The sequence below is a fragment of the Felis catus genome, chromosome X (genome assembly GCF_018350175.1).
Source record: "Felis catus isolate Fca126 chromosome X, F.catus_Fca126_mat1.0, whole genome shotgun sequence".
NCBI lineage: Eukaryota > Metazoa > Chordata > Mammalia > Carnivora > Felidae > Felis > Felis catus.
Window position 1 is genome coordinate 32,761,224 of NC_058386.1, and position 18,794 is coordinate 32,780,017.

Genomic DNA, 18,794 nt, shown 5'->3' on the forward strand with positions numbered 1-18,794 from the left:
CAGTGTGCTTAACATTACACTATCTTCCAGATTGCTGTTCTGTTTTCTGCATCCTCTAATCTGTTGATTCCTTTTAGTGTATTTTACATTTTATTTACTGTATTCTTCAACTCTGATTCTTTTTTTTTTTTTTAATATTTTCTATCTCTTTGTTGAAGTTGTCATTGAGTTCACCTACTCTTCTCTAGTCTGGTGAGCATCTTTATGACTATTACTTTGAACTTTTTATGAGGTAGATTGCTTACCTCTGTTTCATTTCATTCTTTTTCTGGGGCTTTGTCTCATTCTTTCATTTGGAGCATATTTCTCTGTCTCCTCACTTTGTTTGACTTTCTGTGTTTGTGTCTATGAATTAGGCAGAATATCTACGTCTCCTAAACTTGAAGAATGGCCTTGTGTAGGGACATCCCCTTTTTAGACTGTGTGTCCCTGGCAGCTTTGGCTGGTTGGCTGGAGTTTTAATGGGCATGGGCTGGCAGTCCCAAGGCACTCCAAGCTGTGACCACCCAGGTTGGACAGCTGGAACTGAAGTGGGCACAAGCTGGGGTGTCCTGGGGCTTTCTGGGCAGAGGGTACCCTGGAAACACAGTAGACTTGAAACCAGTATGGTCTAGGATATCATGGGGCACTCTGCATAGGGGGTGCCACAGTGAGTCCCCTGGAGATCAAGTGGGTGTAATGCTGGGGTGTCCTGGGATGTTTTGTACCCGTGTTGCCTTGGTGAGATGACTAGAGCTATAGTGGACACTGTCCAGGGCTGTCCTGGTGTGTGCATTGCTGGGGTCACCTTATTGGGAATGCTGGGGCTGGTGTGGGCTGGGGCGCCCAGACTCTACTCCCATCTGTACAGTCAAGGTGGAGAGGGAATGTAAATAGTGGGGCTCACTAGTCCCTTCAACCCAAAGGGTTCTAGGACTGGTTCCTTTATATTCTAGTTGCTCTTTTAAAATTAGTGGTGTTTTATTCTCTGGCATTCAGGCCCTTTTATAGATTATGAATCTTATCTAGTCTCAATTATTCCTTTCAGGTTATGGTCCGAACTTAATTTGGAGGGTTTCAGACTGTATATATATTACCAAAGCAGTGGACATGCGAGCAGTTTGTTAACCTTGACCTGAAGTTACCTCATTTCCTCTCCTACTGCCAGTTAATCTTTTTCAAACCTGTCCTCATAGACTCCTGGCAGGAATACTGGGCCCATTTTTGTCACTTGTACAGTCATCTCCACCATATAGTTAATGTAACTCTGCATATTACAAGCAACAATATCTAGTTAATGATGCCCTGTTTAACTTCCATATATGCTATTTACCCATGGTTACACTAAAGACACATAGAATTTCAGAACTCATCAGTATACCTCATCAGAATTAATTTGGCAGAAGATATTCTTCTAATGGATCTGGTGGACATCCAAGAGTTCCATGGCAATATTGCACCAGAATTTCAGGTCACATAAATGATGATTCAGGTGTCTAAAGAGACCCTGCTTTGTGTAGCCGCCCTAGTTTGACAGTCTAAACTCCTATTCCTTAGAGATAGGGAGATATGATCTACCTTTCTGGGCACTTTTGGGCATAAAAACTCATACCTTTTCTCCCATTTATGTTTTTTTAAAATTTTTTAATGTTTACTTTTGAGAGAGAGAGAAGAGAAGAGAAGAGAAGAGAAGAGAAGAGAAGAGAAGAGAAGAGAAGAGAAGAGTGCAAGCAGGGGAGGGGCAGAGAGAGAGGGAGACACAGAATCTGAAGTAGGCTCCAGGCTCTGAGCTGTCAGCACAGAGCCTGATGCGGGGCTTGAACCCACGGACTGTGAGATCATGACCTGAGCCAAAATTGGACACTTAACCAACTAGGCCACCCATGTGCCCCATTCTCTCCCATTTAAAACTTCCTGTTAGGTTTGCTTTATGCCCACCTTTTTCTCCTTTGCTCCTTCAGCTCCTGCTAGACCTTGACCTTAAGATCATGAAGCAAAGAGAGGAGCATGATTTGCCCTTTAACGTTACCCTTCCCATTTTCTTTCCTTTAGTATTTTGGGGGGAATGAGGTAGAAGGGGACAGAGGTCTCTAAGTTAGCTGGTATTGCTGTATCCTCTTTTTGTCTGTCACTAAATCTTTGGTGGGCCTAATTATAAGTTGGGTGGGAGGTGCATGGTGTTCTTCAGGGGGTCCTAAAAGAAACCTCTGTACAACACAGTTCCAGAAATAGGAGTTATGGTCCTGTGTTGGCCTCTACCAACCCCTTCCCCAGCTGGCTTCTATCCTAGTATGCATGCTTCATATCCTTGTTGGGGCCTTTTGCCTGGCAAACAGCCCTCTGGTGCAGAGTAGCTGCAACATGGCTCAGGTTTTCCACAGTATCCACTGAACCGGTGGAAAATTCCTACACCCTTTTTTTTTTCTGTTTTTTTTTTTTTAATGTTTATTTATTTTTTGAGAGAGAGAGATACAGAGTGTGAGTGGGGGAAGGGCATGAAGAAAGAGGGAGACACAGAATCTGAAGCAGGCTCTGAGTTGTCAGCACAGAGCTCTAAGTCACGGATCGTGAGATCATGACCTGAGCCAAAGTCGGATGCTTAACTGATTGAGCCACCAGGTGCCCCTTGAACACCCTTGTTTTCCACCTTGGGAAAGATCTATACCATCGCTGACTCTGTTGCTTTTCCTCAAATATACCCTGCCCTTCATATGGGCATAGAGTGCAGTATTGGGGGTACATCAGCTATTCCACAGCTTAAGCAGATGTCCACTCAGGGAATGAAATATTAGTGTTCTCTCTTCATACATGTATCCTGTAACTGACTTTCTTGGAATAACTGAGCTCCCCTCAGTTGTTCAAAGTCTTAGGGTCTAAACAAGAACTGTGAATCCATGAAATGTGACACACTAGCCTAGCATGTGTAGTAGTGATTCTAGTGGCCCTGTCAGCCACTGTGCTGCTGCTTTGGGATGCTTAACTACTTGGTAGACAGTACTGTCCTTGTTAGAAATGACTCACATTATCTAACAGTGAGCTGCAATCAGTCAGTGTAATTGATGAGAATAAAACTTTCACATTCAAATTGGGATGTGAGTAGAAACCTAGATCAGCAACTTTGCTTGGTATAAATGGTTATGCATCTCTTCATTTGAAAGATGATGTCACATGCCTCCCATAGCATGCTAGGAGGAGGTTAGCTATGAATTCAGAAGTGGGGTTTACCTGTTTCTCAAGCAATTATATTCCTTAGTCTAATACACTAAACCTCCCACTCCAAAAAGGGAAAGAAAAAAAGTTGGAAACCACCCATTTTAGGATGAGACCGAAATGTAAAATGACACAATATCCAACAGAAAATGACAATTTTTTTCTTTATTAATGTTTTGTGTCTACATAATACTGTAGACTATTAAGGCCACAAATAAATTACCAAAAAGTTTAAACAGTTATGAGTATTTTAAAAGTGTCTACTTTGATAGATGTATTCAGACAAGTGAGTAAAAAAATATTACCATATTTCATTGATTCTCTGATCATTTATTCACATTTTCTCTGAAATTGAAGTTCAGCTTATCAGTGACATCATGGATTAGTTTAAAGCATGTTTTTCCCCTTTTTTAAAGGTTTTTTGTTTATTTATTTTGAGAGAGAAAGAGAGCACAAGCAGGGGATGGGCAGAGAGAAGGAGAAACAGAATCTCAAGCAGGCTCCACCCTGCTTGAACTCACCAACAGCCAGATCATGACCTGGGCTGAGATCAAGAATGGGATGCTTAACTGACTGAGCCACCCAGGTGCCCCTTTTTTCCTTTTTTTTTTTTTTTTTTTTTTAATGGTCATTCATTTTTGAGAGACAAAGCGTGAGCAGGGGAGGGGCATAGAGAGAGGGAGACACAAAACAGGCTCCAGGCTCTGAGCTGTCAGCACGGAGCCTGATGTGGGACTCGAACCCATGAAGCATGAGATCATGACCTGAGCCAAAGTCGGACGCTTAACCGACTGAGGCACCCAGGCGTTCCTTCCTTTTTTCCTTTTTTAATACATAAAAAAATAATGTGCTTTTCGATTCATGGTATATTTAATAAAATACAGCAGCTAATCACCTCTCGTGCCCACTCCTCAGAAATTCCCATCTGGGTGTGGTCACTACTGTAAATCAGTTTCTGTTATAGTAGGTAGCTGCTGATTCCTTTAATATTTGGGGTTGTCCTTGGTTTCTTCCCACATGGGTGTTAGGGTATAGTCTCCCCAGGACAAGGCTGACAGTGGCCCTGATAGTTTGAATATCAGTAACTGTAGAAATAAAATTCCATTTAGCCACTTCCAAGATACAATCAAATCAGTGGCAAAGGAAATTGGTGTCATAGACTCTAAGTCTAAAGTTCCCTTTTGGCCAACAAAAGAGCAGGACACAGGATTAAGGTGAGAGATGGCGTATGTCTGGGAAAAGACAGGAGCCCTGAATAAGGGTCTTTGCCCTGTATTTATTAAGATCAGAAGGCTTACAAATGTGATAGGCGGCACAAAGAGACAAACTGTGAACATTAACTTGGGGATGTGAGGGAAGAGGGGTATTTGGAAGATATACAGTGTTTGGGGTTTGGGTCAATATAAAACAAAATCCTGGCGCCGGGCAGATGGGCAGATGGTTGTTAATGGCAGACAGGAGGTGCCGTGTCTAACTTAGCTAGTCTAGGGGATGAGACAGTCAGGCGGAATAACCTCAGGGTTAACAAGGCTCCTTTTCTTTTGTTAACCATCTCCTCTCTGGGCTGCTTCACCTGCAACGCAGCGGTCTATAGCTCAATTTATCTGTTTACCTAACTTGGCCCTTTCTTCCTGTGAAAGTAGCTTTTCTGGTACAGTACTAAATTGGGGGGCATTTTTGCCCTGCATGCCTAATTTTGTTTACCTCATATACCTTTGCATTGGGAGCCTGGGTACCATCAAGATGAAACAGAGGATCTGCTCCTCCACTGTACATACAACAACCAACTGAGAAAAGAGGGCTCTGTCTTTTCTTGAATTGTATATTTTAGAGAGTGGCACTAATGCCATAACTTAGAACAGCATGATTATTTGAACATTAAGGTATCATCCCATTCCCAAAGCTAATATTTGCTACCAGTCACTGCTTATCATGAATAGACTAAAAGCTGATTTTTCTTTCCATTCCACTGTTGAAGAAAGATTCATGGAATAGACCAATTATATTTATAATCGATAGGGTCCATGAAAACCAAATAGGTTAAGCTCTTCATTTTTCAAATAGCCCCACAGAAGTCATTTTACTCCTTTTTCCATAGCGAGATACTGATTGGTGCAGCCGAAAATAGGACCCAGGTCTCCTAATTCAGTGTCTTCCCTCCCTTCCCATCCCCTCCTTCTGCATTGAACATAATTCTCTCCTAATTTAATTGATGGTTGTGCCAGGGGTTTTCCAATGAAACAACTTAGTTTTTTCAAGTTCAGATATGATTGAAATGGAAAAATTGGTGGCTGGCACCTACTTTTAGCTAGATTTTTAATTTTATTGTTTTAAAATGCTTGGAAACAATACCATTTGGGACAGGCAAAGGTAATATTCTTTTCATCTTTGGACCAATATTGTGAACGCCAAAAAGACGAATGATGCATGCAACTTCTGATTGGAATTGGAACTTGTAGCTTTTGATTACTAATCTAGTACTTATAAGCACCATACCATGTAGCCGATATACCCGGAGCATAAGGCAGGATGTCTTGAAGAGAAGAAAACCTAATAAAACTTGCAATATAATAGGGCCAGTTAAGAATGAATATAGACGTAGTCTGAGGTTTCCTGTTATTATCTGAGAAGTGGCATCTTGAAATTCTAGACAATTCTGAACTTGTTTGGTTTGACGCTAAGATCATTTTCAAGGGAGCTGTCTTGAAGCTAAATAAACTGATGAGGTTTAATTATGATTCTAGAGTGATGTCTGAAGAGGTAGAGGAGATGATAAAGAATTAGTTCTATTTAAAGTTAATGAAACTTTTCAGTTCTACAGGTATTCATTTTTATTACTTTGAAAGACGTTACATTGTAAAGACTCAGGTGCATGCTAATAACTAAAATGAGATAAACTAGCAAAAATAATAATTACCCATTAACCTAGAATTTATATTAGTTTTTCATTAAAACCGTTCTCTCCCACTTTATTTTCTATTTTAAAATGTTAAAACTCAGGGCAAACTCCAGACGAAAGCAGAGATAAATAATTATCTACTAAGGATTTTAGTATCTCTTCAACTTAGCATAAAAAGATAATTTATTCCAATATACACCATTCTTTTTGCCTTCTCTGCCAGCTCTTGTATCACTCACTTCCATTATCTTAGAAATCCTGTGCTCAATGGCAGTTTGATGATGACTTGCCCTACCACCAACATAATTGGAGAGAAAAGAAAGTAATTGCTTGAATTAATGTATTCTAAGTTACTAATGAATAGAAATGAGGCAGAAACTGTTGATTACTGATATAAAAACTATTTCACCTCCTTCTTTCTTGCTAAGAGAACCCCAGTTTAGGGGAGTAGTAACATATCTAGTTGCTAGAGATAAATCATAATTAGCCTAAGTCAGTCATAGCAATATTGTTCCCTTTTCGTAACTGGTGGTAATGTCTTCTCTCTCATTCTTGATATTGGTAATTTCTGTCTTCTCTCTTTTTTTACTGATCAGTCTGTCTAGAGATTTATCTTTTTTTTTTTTAATCTCAAAGAATCTCTGTTTGGCTTTATTTAGTTTTACATATTTTTGTTTTGTGTTTCACTGAATTTTTTGTTCCTTTATCATTTCCTGCTTTCTGATTGGTTTGTGTGTATATTGCTCTTCTTTCTCTAGTTCCTTAAGGTAGAACTTTAGATTTTCAATTTCAGATATTTGTTTTCTTTTTTTAATGTTATAGGGTTTGAATCATTTGAAATTTATTGAGACTTGGTTATGGCCCAGAATTTGATTTTTCTTCGTAAATGATCCATGTGCACTTGAGAAGAAGGCACTTCTAAAGAATATATTTTAAAGTTTCTTCTCTTCTGTTTCCAGCATTCTTTCTTTCTTTTCTTCCTCTTCCTCCTCCTAATTGTGACAAGTAATACCACACTGGTTGCCTGCAGAGAGGACAGCTGTGTGGTTTTTGACCCATGGGAATGTATTACCTTTTCAGACAATTATTTAATTTTTAGTAAAGAATGATAACTGAATCATAGTGGTGGCTAAAAACACGCACAAAATCTACACACACAAACAAAAGGATTATGAGTAGCAGACCAGAAATTATGAGGAATTCTTGGAAGACAGGAAAAGCAGGTGCTATCAGATTAGTTAATTCAGATAACTCAAAACACCTGCAGTAGAAAACCAAGCATGTGCATAGAAACTTGAACAGTTACACTGCAGAAGGTCCCCAGGTCAACCATGTGATTAAAGAGCTACTATGAACAGCAGATGTTTTATCTGCCCTGCTCTGAAATGTCCCCAAACCCTACTTAAATTAGAAGTAAGCATTTGTAGTATTGGACCTTTAGGCTCCCCAAACTACACTCCAAAGACAGTGAATGAGGTTGAGACAAATGCAGACCTGCACAAAAGAAGGGATAAAACAGAAGCACACATCTACCTAGAAGGGACAAATAACTACTTTTCCATCATCAGAAATGCCATTTTTGTTTTGGCAAGAGGAAGGGTCCCTACCCTACCTACAAGCACCCTGCCGTGTACCCCCAAAGAGGAGACTACTTCTTTATATTGACATACTGTGCAATCCCGTTCCAAGGAAAAGCCTATTAGTGAAATGGACATCACAACTGTACATCAGATACATGCTGATTATGTAGGCTAATCAAATGTGCCCTTTATTCCTAAATATGAAAGGACAAAGTTTGGGAAATATTTGAGGAAGGTGAAAGAGAAGATCATGAACAGAGCGATTTCTGAGGTTAAAAAAAATACAGGAAACAGAGTTACCAAAAAAGCCAAATTCATACTCAGAATTTTGAGAATTTGAATAAGAATGTGAATTGAATAAAACTATGACTTTGAATAGGAATATGAATTTGAATAAGAAGGCTGAGAATATTTGAATAGGAACAGGCTATAATAAAAGGGATCCATTCAAGATCCCTTTTTTATACCAATAAAATTAAGTAATTGTAAAATGGATACATTATTGCAAAATTAAAATCTTAAACCCCAGGGGGCGCCTGGGTGTCTCAGTCGGTTAAGCATCATGATCTCAGAGTTCTTGGGTTCAAGCCCTGCACTAGGCTGTGTGCTGACAGCACAGAGCCTGGGGTCTGCTTCGGAATCTGTGTCTCCCTCTCTGCCCCTCCATCTTTCCCTTGCTTGCTCACTCACTCCGTTTCTCAAAAATAAATAAACATTAAAAAAAAAAATTCTTAAACGGTGCTCAGCGCAGGGTCTCCCTGCCTCACTTAGGCTCCACCCGAGCCTGGAACAGAGCATGCGCGGCCCCGCCCCACCCCTTATCCCCCTTCCCCCAAACCGGAAACTCGCTGCCGTTTCCTGTAACGGACCTCAGTTCCGGTTCTATCCCAGAGCTGTTGCCGCGTCCGAGCCCAACGGACGCTGCCTAGAGGTCTCCATTGCCACTGAGTGCCTCTGGCTCCTCTCGCCATTCAAGCTGGGTAATCTTCGGGGTCGCCGCCGCCTTCGGCCTCGCCACTGCCTGTTCCGGGGCCCTCGCTTCAGATTTGCCTTGACCTCGGTGCCAGCGCCGCCAGCCATGGCCACCGCGCCGTCCTCTCAAGTGCGCCAGAACTACCACCCTGAATGCGAGGCCGCCATCAACAGCCAGATCAACCTGGAGCTCTACGCCTCCTACGTGTACCTGTCGATGGCTTTCTATTTCGACCATGACGACGTGGCCCTGGAGAATGTCTCCAAGTTCTTCCTGCGCCAGTCCCATGAGGAGAAGGAGCGTGTCGAGAAGCTGATGCAGCTGCAGAACCAGCGTGGGGGCCGCATCCGCCTCCACGACATCATGAAGCCTGACCGCGACAACTGGGAGAGCGGCCTGAAGGCCGTGGAGTGCGCCTTTCACTTGGAGAAGAGCGTGAACCAGAGCCTGCTCGACCTGCACCAGCTGGCTACTGACAAGAACGACGCCCATCTGTGCAGCTTCCTGGAGACCAACTACCTGCCCGAGCAAGTGAAGGTCATCAAAGAGCTGGGGGGCTACATCACCAGCCTGCGCAAGATGGGGGCCCCGGAAGATGGCTTGGCAGAGTACCTCTTTGACAAGCTCACCCTGGGCAACAGCGACAAGAACTGAGTTGGGACTGCCTTCCCATAGCCACAGGGTGCATGGTAACTTCCCCTGGTCACCATGCCAAGCATGCATTTTGCAGTATTGCACTTGCAAAACGTTCCAGTTTTTTTCCTTCCAGTTTTGCCATAAAGTTACTTGGTTGCAATAAAGTTACTTTGTTCGAAAATAAATAAAGGTCTCTGGTTGATGTGTATGCACATCTTTCACCTTTTAAGTTTTATAGTAGGTATCCAGGAGTCTCTCCACCCACCCAACCCTATCCATATGCAGCTGAGGATCTCCAGAAATGGAGGGAGAAGGTATTCCATGGGACCCTGGAAAACACAAAATTAATCTTCCCCTCATAAGCAGTGTGGGTGGTGGTGGTTTCCCTGGAAAACACAAAATTAATCTTCCCCTCATAAGCAGTGTGGGTGGTGGTGGTTTAGAGCCCTGAAGAATGTGGGAACCTATGCATAGTAAAAGTATAAAAACATTGCCTGAAAGTTATGACTGAGGTTGATCTGGGGAAAGAGTGAAGGAAATGGGATTGGGCAGGGATTAAAATAAAGGAGGTCTTCTACTTTACCCTGAAAACTTTTACTTTATCAAAATAAGTAAATACTAATATTTTTTGATTCTAGATAGCAAGAAAGGGACCCCAGAAGCCATTATGGGAGAGTACCTCTTTAACAAGCTCACTGTGGGCAATAGTGGTAAGAGAAACTTAATCTTAGGCTGGCTTCGTACTGGATATGAGAGTGATTTGCCTTTGGTCCCCTGTGCAGGACATGCATATTGTCATTAGAAAACTTTCACTTCCCCTTATGTATAGTGTGATGTGGTTTGGGGTAAGATGGGTGGTTTGGGGCACTGGTTGCTGTAGATGGATGTATATGGTAAAGGTATAGAAAAAACATGGTCTAGAATTTATAATAGTGGTTGCTTCTGGGAAAGAATTGAAAAATGGGATTGGACAGGGATTAAAATAAATGGAGCCTTCAACTTCATCTGAAGTTTTTAGCTGATTAAGTCATACAAATGTTAATGTTTATTGTTTGTCAGTAACAACCTGGGGACCCTGGAAACTGGCAGAGTGGAATAACTGATTGGCAGGTTCACCCTTGTTGTGACTATGGGAACTGTGTTTTAGGTTTGCTTCTCTGGAGACACAGGTGCAACTTCAAATGGCCACCAGTACCAGGCATGCATGCTGCCATCAGAAAACCTCTAGTTTTGGGGGTTTATGTACACTTTGTAATAAACCCTGTTCAGTATAAGGGTTGAAAATTTAACAAAGATGCTGAACATCAAAATATTTGAGAATGACTGAGGTAAATTGAATCTTCTAGAAAGAAATAATTCATAATAATAATAATTCATAGTCATAGAAGAACCTTCTATAATAACAAGCACTCAGTAGAAATTCCAGAAGGAGAAAACAAGAGTTTGTGTAGAGTGGTAGACAATAATCAGGAAATAATTTTTCAAGATACTATAATCTCGGGGCGCCTGGGTGGCTTGGTCAGTTAAGTGTCCAACTCTTGATTTTGACTCAGGTCATGATTTCATGGCTTGTGAGATCTAGCCCCACATCAGGCTCTGTACTGACAGCATGGGGCCTGCTTAGGATTCTCTCTCTCCCTCTCTTTCTCTGCCCTTCTGCTCACGTACATGCGTGTACTCTGTCTCTCAGAATAAATGTTAAAAAAAATACTATAATCCAAATACTATTACCATGTATATTTCCTCCTTTAATCTACTAGTGTTCTGAATTACATTAACAGATTTTCCTGTGTGGAATTATTTTTTATTCCTGGAATGAAACTTATTTGATCACTGTTGATTTGTTTTACTATATTTTTTTGAGATATGATTGAGATGTATGTAGCATTGTGTAATTTTAAGGTGTACCGTGATACACTGATATATTGGGAAATGATTGCCACCAAAGCCTTAGCAAAAACCTCTATCAATTCATGTAATTACCATTTCTTTTTGGTGGTGAGATTTCTTAAGATTTATTCCCTTAGCAATACTTAAGGATATTATATTGTTAACTATAATGACCCTTCTGTACATTAGAGCTCCAAAGTTTGTACTGTTTGATCAACATCTCTCCATTTTCTCCAATCCTTCAGCTTGTGGTAATCAACATTCTAATCTGTGTTTCTGAGTTTGGCTTTTTTGGTTCCATATATAATTGATAGAATACAGTATTTGTGTTTTTCTTATTTCACATAACATAGTGTCCTCAAGTTTCATCTAAGTTGTTGTAAATGGCAGCTTTTCCTTCTTTCTCATAGAGAAAGGCATGAATACCCAGAAAAGAAATGGCTGGATCATATGGTAGTTCTATTTTTAATCTATTGAGGAATGTCGATACTGTTTTCTTTACTGGCTATATCAATTTGCACTCCCACCAACGGCGCACAAGGGCTTCCTTTTCTCCACATCCTTGCCAACACTTGGTATTTCTTGTCTTTTTAATGATAGCCATTCTAACACATGTGAGGTATATTGCATTGTGGCTTTGATTTTTATTTCCCTGATGACATGTGATGTTGAGCACCTTTTCTCTGCCCATTTTTTAATTGGGTTGTTTGGTTTTTTACTGTTGTGTTGTATAAGTTCTTTATATATTATGGAAATTAGCCCCTTATCAGATATATGATTTGCAGATATTGTCTTCTATTCCATAGTTTCTTTTTGTTTGTTTTACTGTTTGTGTCTTTTGCTGTGCAGAAGGTTGTTTTTTTTTTTTTAATTTTTTAATGTTTTATGTTTGAGAGAGACAGAGACAGAGTCAAGCAGGGAGGTGCAGAGAGAGGAGACACAGAATCTGAAGCAGGCTCCAGGCTCCGTGCTGTCAGCACAGAGCCCAATGCAGGGCTCAGACTCACAAAACATGAGATCATGACCTGAGCCAAAGTCACCACTTAACTGACTGAGCCACCCAGGTGCCCCAGTAGTTTTTAAAATTAGTATAGTCCCACTTATTTTTGCTGACATCACTCTTGCTAATATTTTTATTTAGGATTTTGTATCTCTCTACCTTAATAAGTAGTTTTCTTTCGGGTGTGTAAGTACCATCTTTGTCCTGTTTAGGTATTAAGATTACTCTGGCCTTGTAAAATGAGAAAAAATTTTTTCATTTTTATATGCTTGTGCTTTTGGTATAATATCCAGAAAATCATCTCCAGGACCAATATGAAAGAACTTTTTTCCTATGTTCTCTCCTTGAAGTTTTTTGGCTTCCGTCTTAGTTTAAGTCTTTAATCCTTTTCAAGTTAATTTTTGTGCATGGTGTAAGACAGGGGTCCAATTTTATTCTTGCGCATGTGGTTATCCAGTTTTCCCACCACAGTTTATCAAAGACACTGTCATTTCCCCATTGAGTATTCTTGGCACCCTTGTCAAATATTAGTTGACCCTTTATGCATGGGCTTATTTCTGACCTTTTGATTATGTTCCATTGGACTGCATGTCTGTTTTTTAATGCTGGCATGATGCTGTTTTTAATTATATACTTTTATATTATTGTTTGAATTCAGGAAGTATGATGCCTCCAGGTAAGTTCTTTCTTGAGATTGCTTTGACTAGTCAGGGTATTTTGTGACTCCATAGGAATTTTAGGATTGTTTTTCTATTTCTGTAAAACATGTCATTGGAATTTTGATAGGTGTTGCAGTGAATCTATAGATGGCTTTGAGTAGTATGGACGTTTTAACCATATCAGTTCTTCTGATCAGTGAACACAGGATATCTTTCCATTTATCTGTGTCTTCAGTTTTTTTCCATGCAATTCTTAAAGTTTTCAGTGTACAGATCTTTCACCTGCTTGGTAAATTTATTCCTATGTATTTTATTGTTTTTGATGCTAATGTAAATGGGATAGTTTTCTTTATTTCTTTTTCTTGTTGTTAGTATATAGAAATGCAACTGTTTGTGTTTATTTTATTTTATTTTATTTTATTTTATTTTATTTTATTTTTTAATGTTTATTTATTTTTGAGAAAGAGAGCATGAGCAAGGAAGGGACAGAGAGAAGAGGGAGACATAATCCAGAGCAGGCTCCAGGCTCCGAGCTGTCAGCACAGAGCACGACATAGGGCTCAAACTCATGAACCACGAAATCATGACCTGAGCCAAAGCCGGACGCTTAACCAACTGGGCCACCCAGGCACCCCTGTTTTGTTTTTATACCCTGCAACTTTTCTGGATTCATTGATTATCTCTAATAGGTTTTGGTGGAGTATTTAAGACTTTCTAGATATAAAAGCATATCACCTGCAAAGATAATTTGACTTTTTTCCTTTCCAATGTGGATGCCTTTTATTTCTTTTTCTTGTCTAAATGCTCTGGCTAGGACTTCCAGTATTACGATGAATATGAGTGGTGAGAGTCAGCACCTTTGTCTCATTCCTGATCTTAGTAGAAAAGCTTTCAACCTTTCACCATTGTGGATGTTGTCATAGCTTGCCCTTTGTGACCTTTATTATGTTGATGTATCTTTTCTATACTCAATCTGTTGAGAATCTTTAATCATAAATGTTAAATTTTGCCAGATGCTCGGGCACTTGAGTGGCTCAATCAGTTAAGCATCGTACTTTGGCTCGGGTCATGATCTTGTCTAAATCATTGTTTTCCAAGGACTCCTGAACTGTGGCCAAGATGGACGGGAGCCAGTTGACAGGCCACTATAGGGTTCATACCTGGGAACAAAGTCTATATGCCCTTTACCCAATGCACGAGTGGTTTAGACTCTTCCTGAGTCACTTGGCATATGGAGTTGGATCATCCTACAGCTCCCACAAAGCCACTTTTGTCTGTGGGATGGATGCTAAATGATTCTTGGGGTAGGGGGTGCAAAAACAACAGATGTCTTATTACACCATGCTGCTGACATCACTCTTGCTAATACTTCTATTTAGGATTTTGTATCTCTCTACCTTAACATGTAGTTTTCTTTCAGGTGTGTAAGTACCATCTTTGTCCTGTTTTGGTATTAGGATTGATTACTCTGGCCTTGTAAAATAAATTGAGAAATAATTTTCATTTTTATATGCTCTGGAATAGTTTTCATATTATAGGTGTGGGGTTTTTTTTTGTTCTAAGAAGATTTAGTAGAATTCACATTAAAATTATTTGAGTCTTGGGGCTCCTGGGTGGCTCAGTCTGTTAAGTGTCTGACTTCAGCTCAGCTCATGATCTCTTGGTTCATGAGTTTTCCGCTGTCAGTGCAGAACCCACTTCAAATCCTCTGTCTCCCTCTCTCTGACCCTCCCCCCATCTCTTTCTCTCACAAAAATAAATAAACATTGAAAAAATTATCTGAGTCTCTTCTCTTTTTAAAGATAGATGATTTTATTTCTGTAAAAAATGGCATTGGGATTTTTAGGGATAACATTGAATCTGTAGGTTGTTTTGGGTACCACAGGTGTTTTGACAGTATTAAGTCTTCTATTCCACAAACAAGATATATCTTTACATTTACTTGTTTCTTTAATTTCTTTCAGCAAAGTTTTGTGTCACATTCATTGATTATCATATGTTCAATTATCCTCATGCCCCAAGGATAAATCCCACTTGGTCATGATGTATGATCATTTTAATGTGCTGTTGAATTCAGTTTGTTGAGATTTGTTGCATTTATATTCATTAGAAATATTGGCATATAGTTTTATTGTAGTGTCTTTTTCTGGCTTTGTAATCAGAGTAATACTGGCCTCATAAAATGGGTCTGGAAGTGTCCCTGCTTCTTCATTTTCTTGGAAGAGTTTGAGAAAGATTGGTATTAATTCCTCTTAAATTCATTTAGAACCACAAAAGACCCAAATAACCAAACAGTCTTGAGAAAAAACAAAGCTGGAGGCCTCACACTTCCTGAATTCAAAACATATTACAGACTTAGAGTAATAAAAACTATATGGTACAGACATATAGACCAATAGAACTAAACAGAAAGCCCAGAAATAAACCCACATATATATGGTCAAATAGTCTTCAACAAGGATGCCAAAAATCCATAATGGGGAAGGTATAGTATACTCAATAAGTACTGTTGGGAAAATTGGATATGCACATGCATAAGAATGAAAATTGAAACCTATATTACACCAGACACAAAAATCAACTCAAAATGGATTAAAGACTTTGACATAAGAGGAAGGGTAGGCAGCAGGCAAAGGGAATCACATTAGAGCTACTGATAAAATTATAGCTAAAATTGATAAATCATCATGCACTTTGCCATTGAGACTCTCAAGCTTTCTTACACATTAGAATTAGCACCAGACTACATCCTAGGCCAATTATATCAGTCTCAGGGGGCAGGAGCTAGGCATTCCAGGCACTCAAACCAATGTGAGCACCTTGCTCCTCAAAGTGTACTCTATGGCAAGCAGCAGCAACCTCACCTGAGAGCCTGCTAAAATTCAAAATCCCAAGCCCCATCCCAGACCTACAGTATCAGAATCTACATTTTAATAAGATCCCAGGTGATGAATATGTGTACCCTGACATTTGTGAAGCACTGATTTATCATCCTAGATTTTAACCATGGCTATATACATTGGGATAAACTGGAATGCTGGAAAATAATACTCATACTCAGACTTAAACAACTTATCCCATTATATCTTTATGAATATACTGGAACAAACACACTAAAAACTTAGTGTAACTTCAACAATTATTCAATTGGCAAATATTTTAAAAGATTTGAAAACCCTATCTAATTTCCACTGATGTTGGATATGTGCATATACGCTCAAAAATTTTTTTTTTAATTCCACTATACTTAACATACAATGTTATGTTATTTTCACGTGTTCAATATAGTGATTCAACATGTTTATACATTACTAAGTGCTCATGATAAGAGTATAATTTATTTTTATGATAAGTGTACTTTTAATCCCCTTCATCTATTTTACCCATACTCCCACCTTCCTCCCTACCACTGGTAACCATGCGTTCTCTATAGTTAAGAGTCTGGTTTTTTTGTTTGTCTCCTTTTTCTTTGTTAATTTGTTTCTTAAATCCCACATATGAGTGAAGTCATCTGGTATTTGTCTTTCTCTAACTTCTTTCACTTAGCATTACACCCTTTAGTTCCACTGACGTTGCAAATGGCAAGATTTCATTCTTTTTTATGGCTGAGTAATATTCTTTTATAGATGTACTATATCTTCTTTATCCATGGACACTTCGATTTTTACCATATCTTGAATATTGTAAATAATGCTGCAATAAACATAGGGGTGCATTTATCTCTTTGAATTAGTGGTTTTTTTTGGGGGGGGTAAATACTCAATTACGGAATTACTGGATCACATCGTAATTGTCTTTTTAATTTTTGAAGAGCCTCCATACTGTTTTCTGCAGTAACTGCAGTAGTTTGCATTCCCAACAGTGCACAAGGGTTCCTGTTTCTCCACATCTTGCCAACACTTAGTGTTTCTTGTGTTTTTAATTTTAGCCATTCCAACAGGTGTGAGGTGATATCTCATTGTAGTTTTGTCTAGTTTGTCTGATATAAGTGTGGCTTCTCTATCCTTTTTTAGGAGTCCATTAGCATGATAGATGGTTCTCCATCCCCTCACTTTCAATCTAGAGGTGTCTTGAGGTCTCCTATGTATCTCTTGTAGGTAGCATGTAGATGGGTCTTGTTTTCTCACCCATTCTGATACCCTTGTATATTTTGACTGGAGCATTAAGTTCATTTACATTCAGAGTAATTATTGACATAACAAATTAGTGCCATTGTGTTACTTGCAAAGTTGCTGTTTCTGGAGGTTTTTTCTTTTCCTTTCTAGTCTTTGTTGCTTTTTGTCTTTGCCGCTTAAAGGGTCCCCTTTAATATGTTTGCATGGCTGGTTTAGTGGTAACAAACTCCTTTAGGTTTTGTTTGTCTAGGATGTTATTTATCTCTCCTGTTCTAAATGATAGCCTTGCTGGATAAAGTATTCTTGGCTGCATATTTTTCCCGTTTAGCACATTGAATATATCATGCCAGTCCCTTCTGGCCTGCCATGTTTCTGTGGAGAGATCTACTGCTAACCTGAGTTGTCTTACCTTGTAGGTTAGGGATTTCTTCTCCCTTTCTGCTTTCAGGATTCTTTCCTTACCTCTATATTTTGCAGAGTATGCTACAGTATGTATTGGTTTTGGCCGGCTTTTGTTGAATTTGATGGGAGTTCTCTGTTTCCTGGATTTGGGTGACTGTTACCTTCTCCAGATTAGGGAAGTTTTCAGCTTTAATTTGTTCAAATAAACCTTCTCCCCCCTTTTCTCTCTCTCTTCTTCAGGGACTCCTATGATATGAATGTTATTATGCTTTATGGAGTTGCTGAGTTCCCTACATCTACATTCATGATCCAGTACTTTTCTTTCCCTCTTCTTTTCAGCTTCATTATTTTCCATAATTTTACGATCTGTACCTTTGATTTGTTCTTCTGCTTCACCATCCTCATTGTCATTGCATTTAGTTGGTTTTGCATCTTGGTTATACCATTTTTTTTATTTTTGCCAGGCTGGTTTTTATTTCTTTTATCTCTGCAGAAAGGGATTTTGTAGTGTCTTCTATGCTTTTCTCAAGCCCAGCTAGTATCCTTATGATTTTTGTTTTAAATCCTGGTTCAGATATATTACTTACATGTTACTTATATCTGGCCATGACCTCTTCCAGTTCTTTTGGAATGAATTCCTCCATATTGGCATTTTGCCCAGATCTCTGTCTTCTCTGTGTTAGGAAAACCTGTTAGGTTTCCTGCTCTTGAGAGTACTGGCTTTATGAAGAAGAGGTCATATACTGTCCAGGACTTGGCACTTTAAGAAGTTTGTGCTGTGTGCACTCTGTTGTGTTTAGGTTGCTCTTTCCCTATCAGTCCTCTGCAGTCCTCTCCTTGCTTGCAGTGTGGAGTATTTGGACCTAGTCTGGTTTGTGGCAAGTTTTAACTAGGTGTGTTTTGGTCTGCTAATTAGAAAAGTCTAGATCCTATTTCCCCTAGAGTTGAAGCTTTGCAGCACTCTATGATCAGTAGACTTAGTGCATGTGGGGAGTTTTTGCTGGTGTTCTGTGGGAGGGGCCTGTGTGTTGCTTCTTAGGGAGACTTGCCCTGCATGATGCAGTCAGTGGAACAGGGCTTGATGTAAACTGCTCCAGCCTTCACTGGGGGTGCTGTGTTCCTCACTGAAGTCTGTGCTGATGGGCAATAGGAAAATGGCATCACCCTCTTCTCTCAACACTGGAGAGAGGTGATTGCCCCTGCTGCTGTTCAGGAAGCCCTCACAGAAGTACAAACAATCTCCCCTCTTTTGTCCCAGCCTTCCATCAGAACCCTGTCTTCATTCTATGTCTGAGTTGTCCATGTGCGTGTACACACACTCCTGTGTGTACTGTGTTGCTGGGTTTCAAAGTTCCAAATTTTAGGGACCTGGCATGGCACAAATACTCATTGATCCTCTTGGGGAGGATCTTGCTACACTGGGTAATGCTGGTTTCTTCCAGAAAAGCAGT

At 39.7% G+C, this 18,794-nt stretch overlaps 2 protein-coding genes across 3 annotated transcripts in view; both read left to right on the plus strand.

The window, feature by feature from the left end:
- The window catches only part of PRRG1 (proline rich and Gla domain 1), a 134,821-nt gene that overhangs the window by 91,212 nt on the left and 24,815 nt on the right, over positions 1–18,794 (plus strand). The window lies entirely within an intron of this gene.
- LOC109496472 (ferritin heavy chain-like) lies at positions 8,331–9,485 on the plus strand. Its single transcript, XM_045050510.1, has one exon. It carries the CDS (start codon positions 8,465–8,467, stop codon positions 9,293–9,295), a length of 831 nt encoding a protein of 276 aa, XP_044906445.1. The 5' UTR covers positions 8,331–8,464; the 3' UTR covers positions 9,296–9,485.

Excerpts from the sequence above, each read along its gene's own strand:
- LOC109496472 (XM_045050510.1), top strand. The coding sequence starts at position 8,465 with ATGCGCGGCCCCGCCCCACCCCTTATCCCCCTTCCCCCAAACCGGAAA.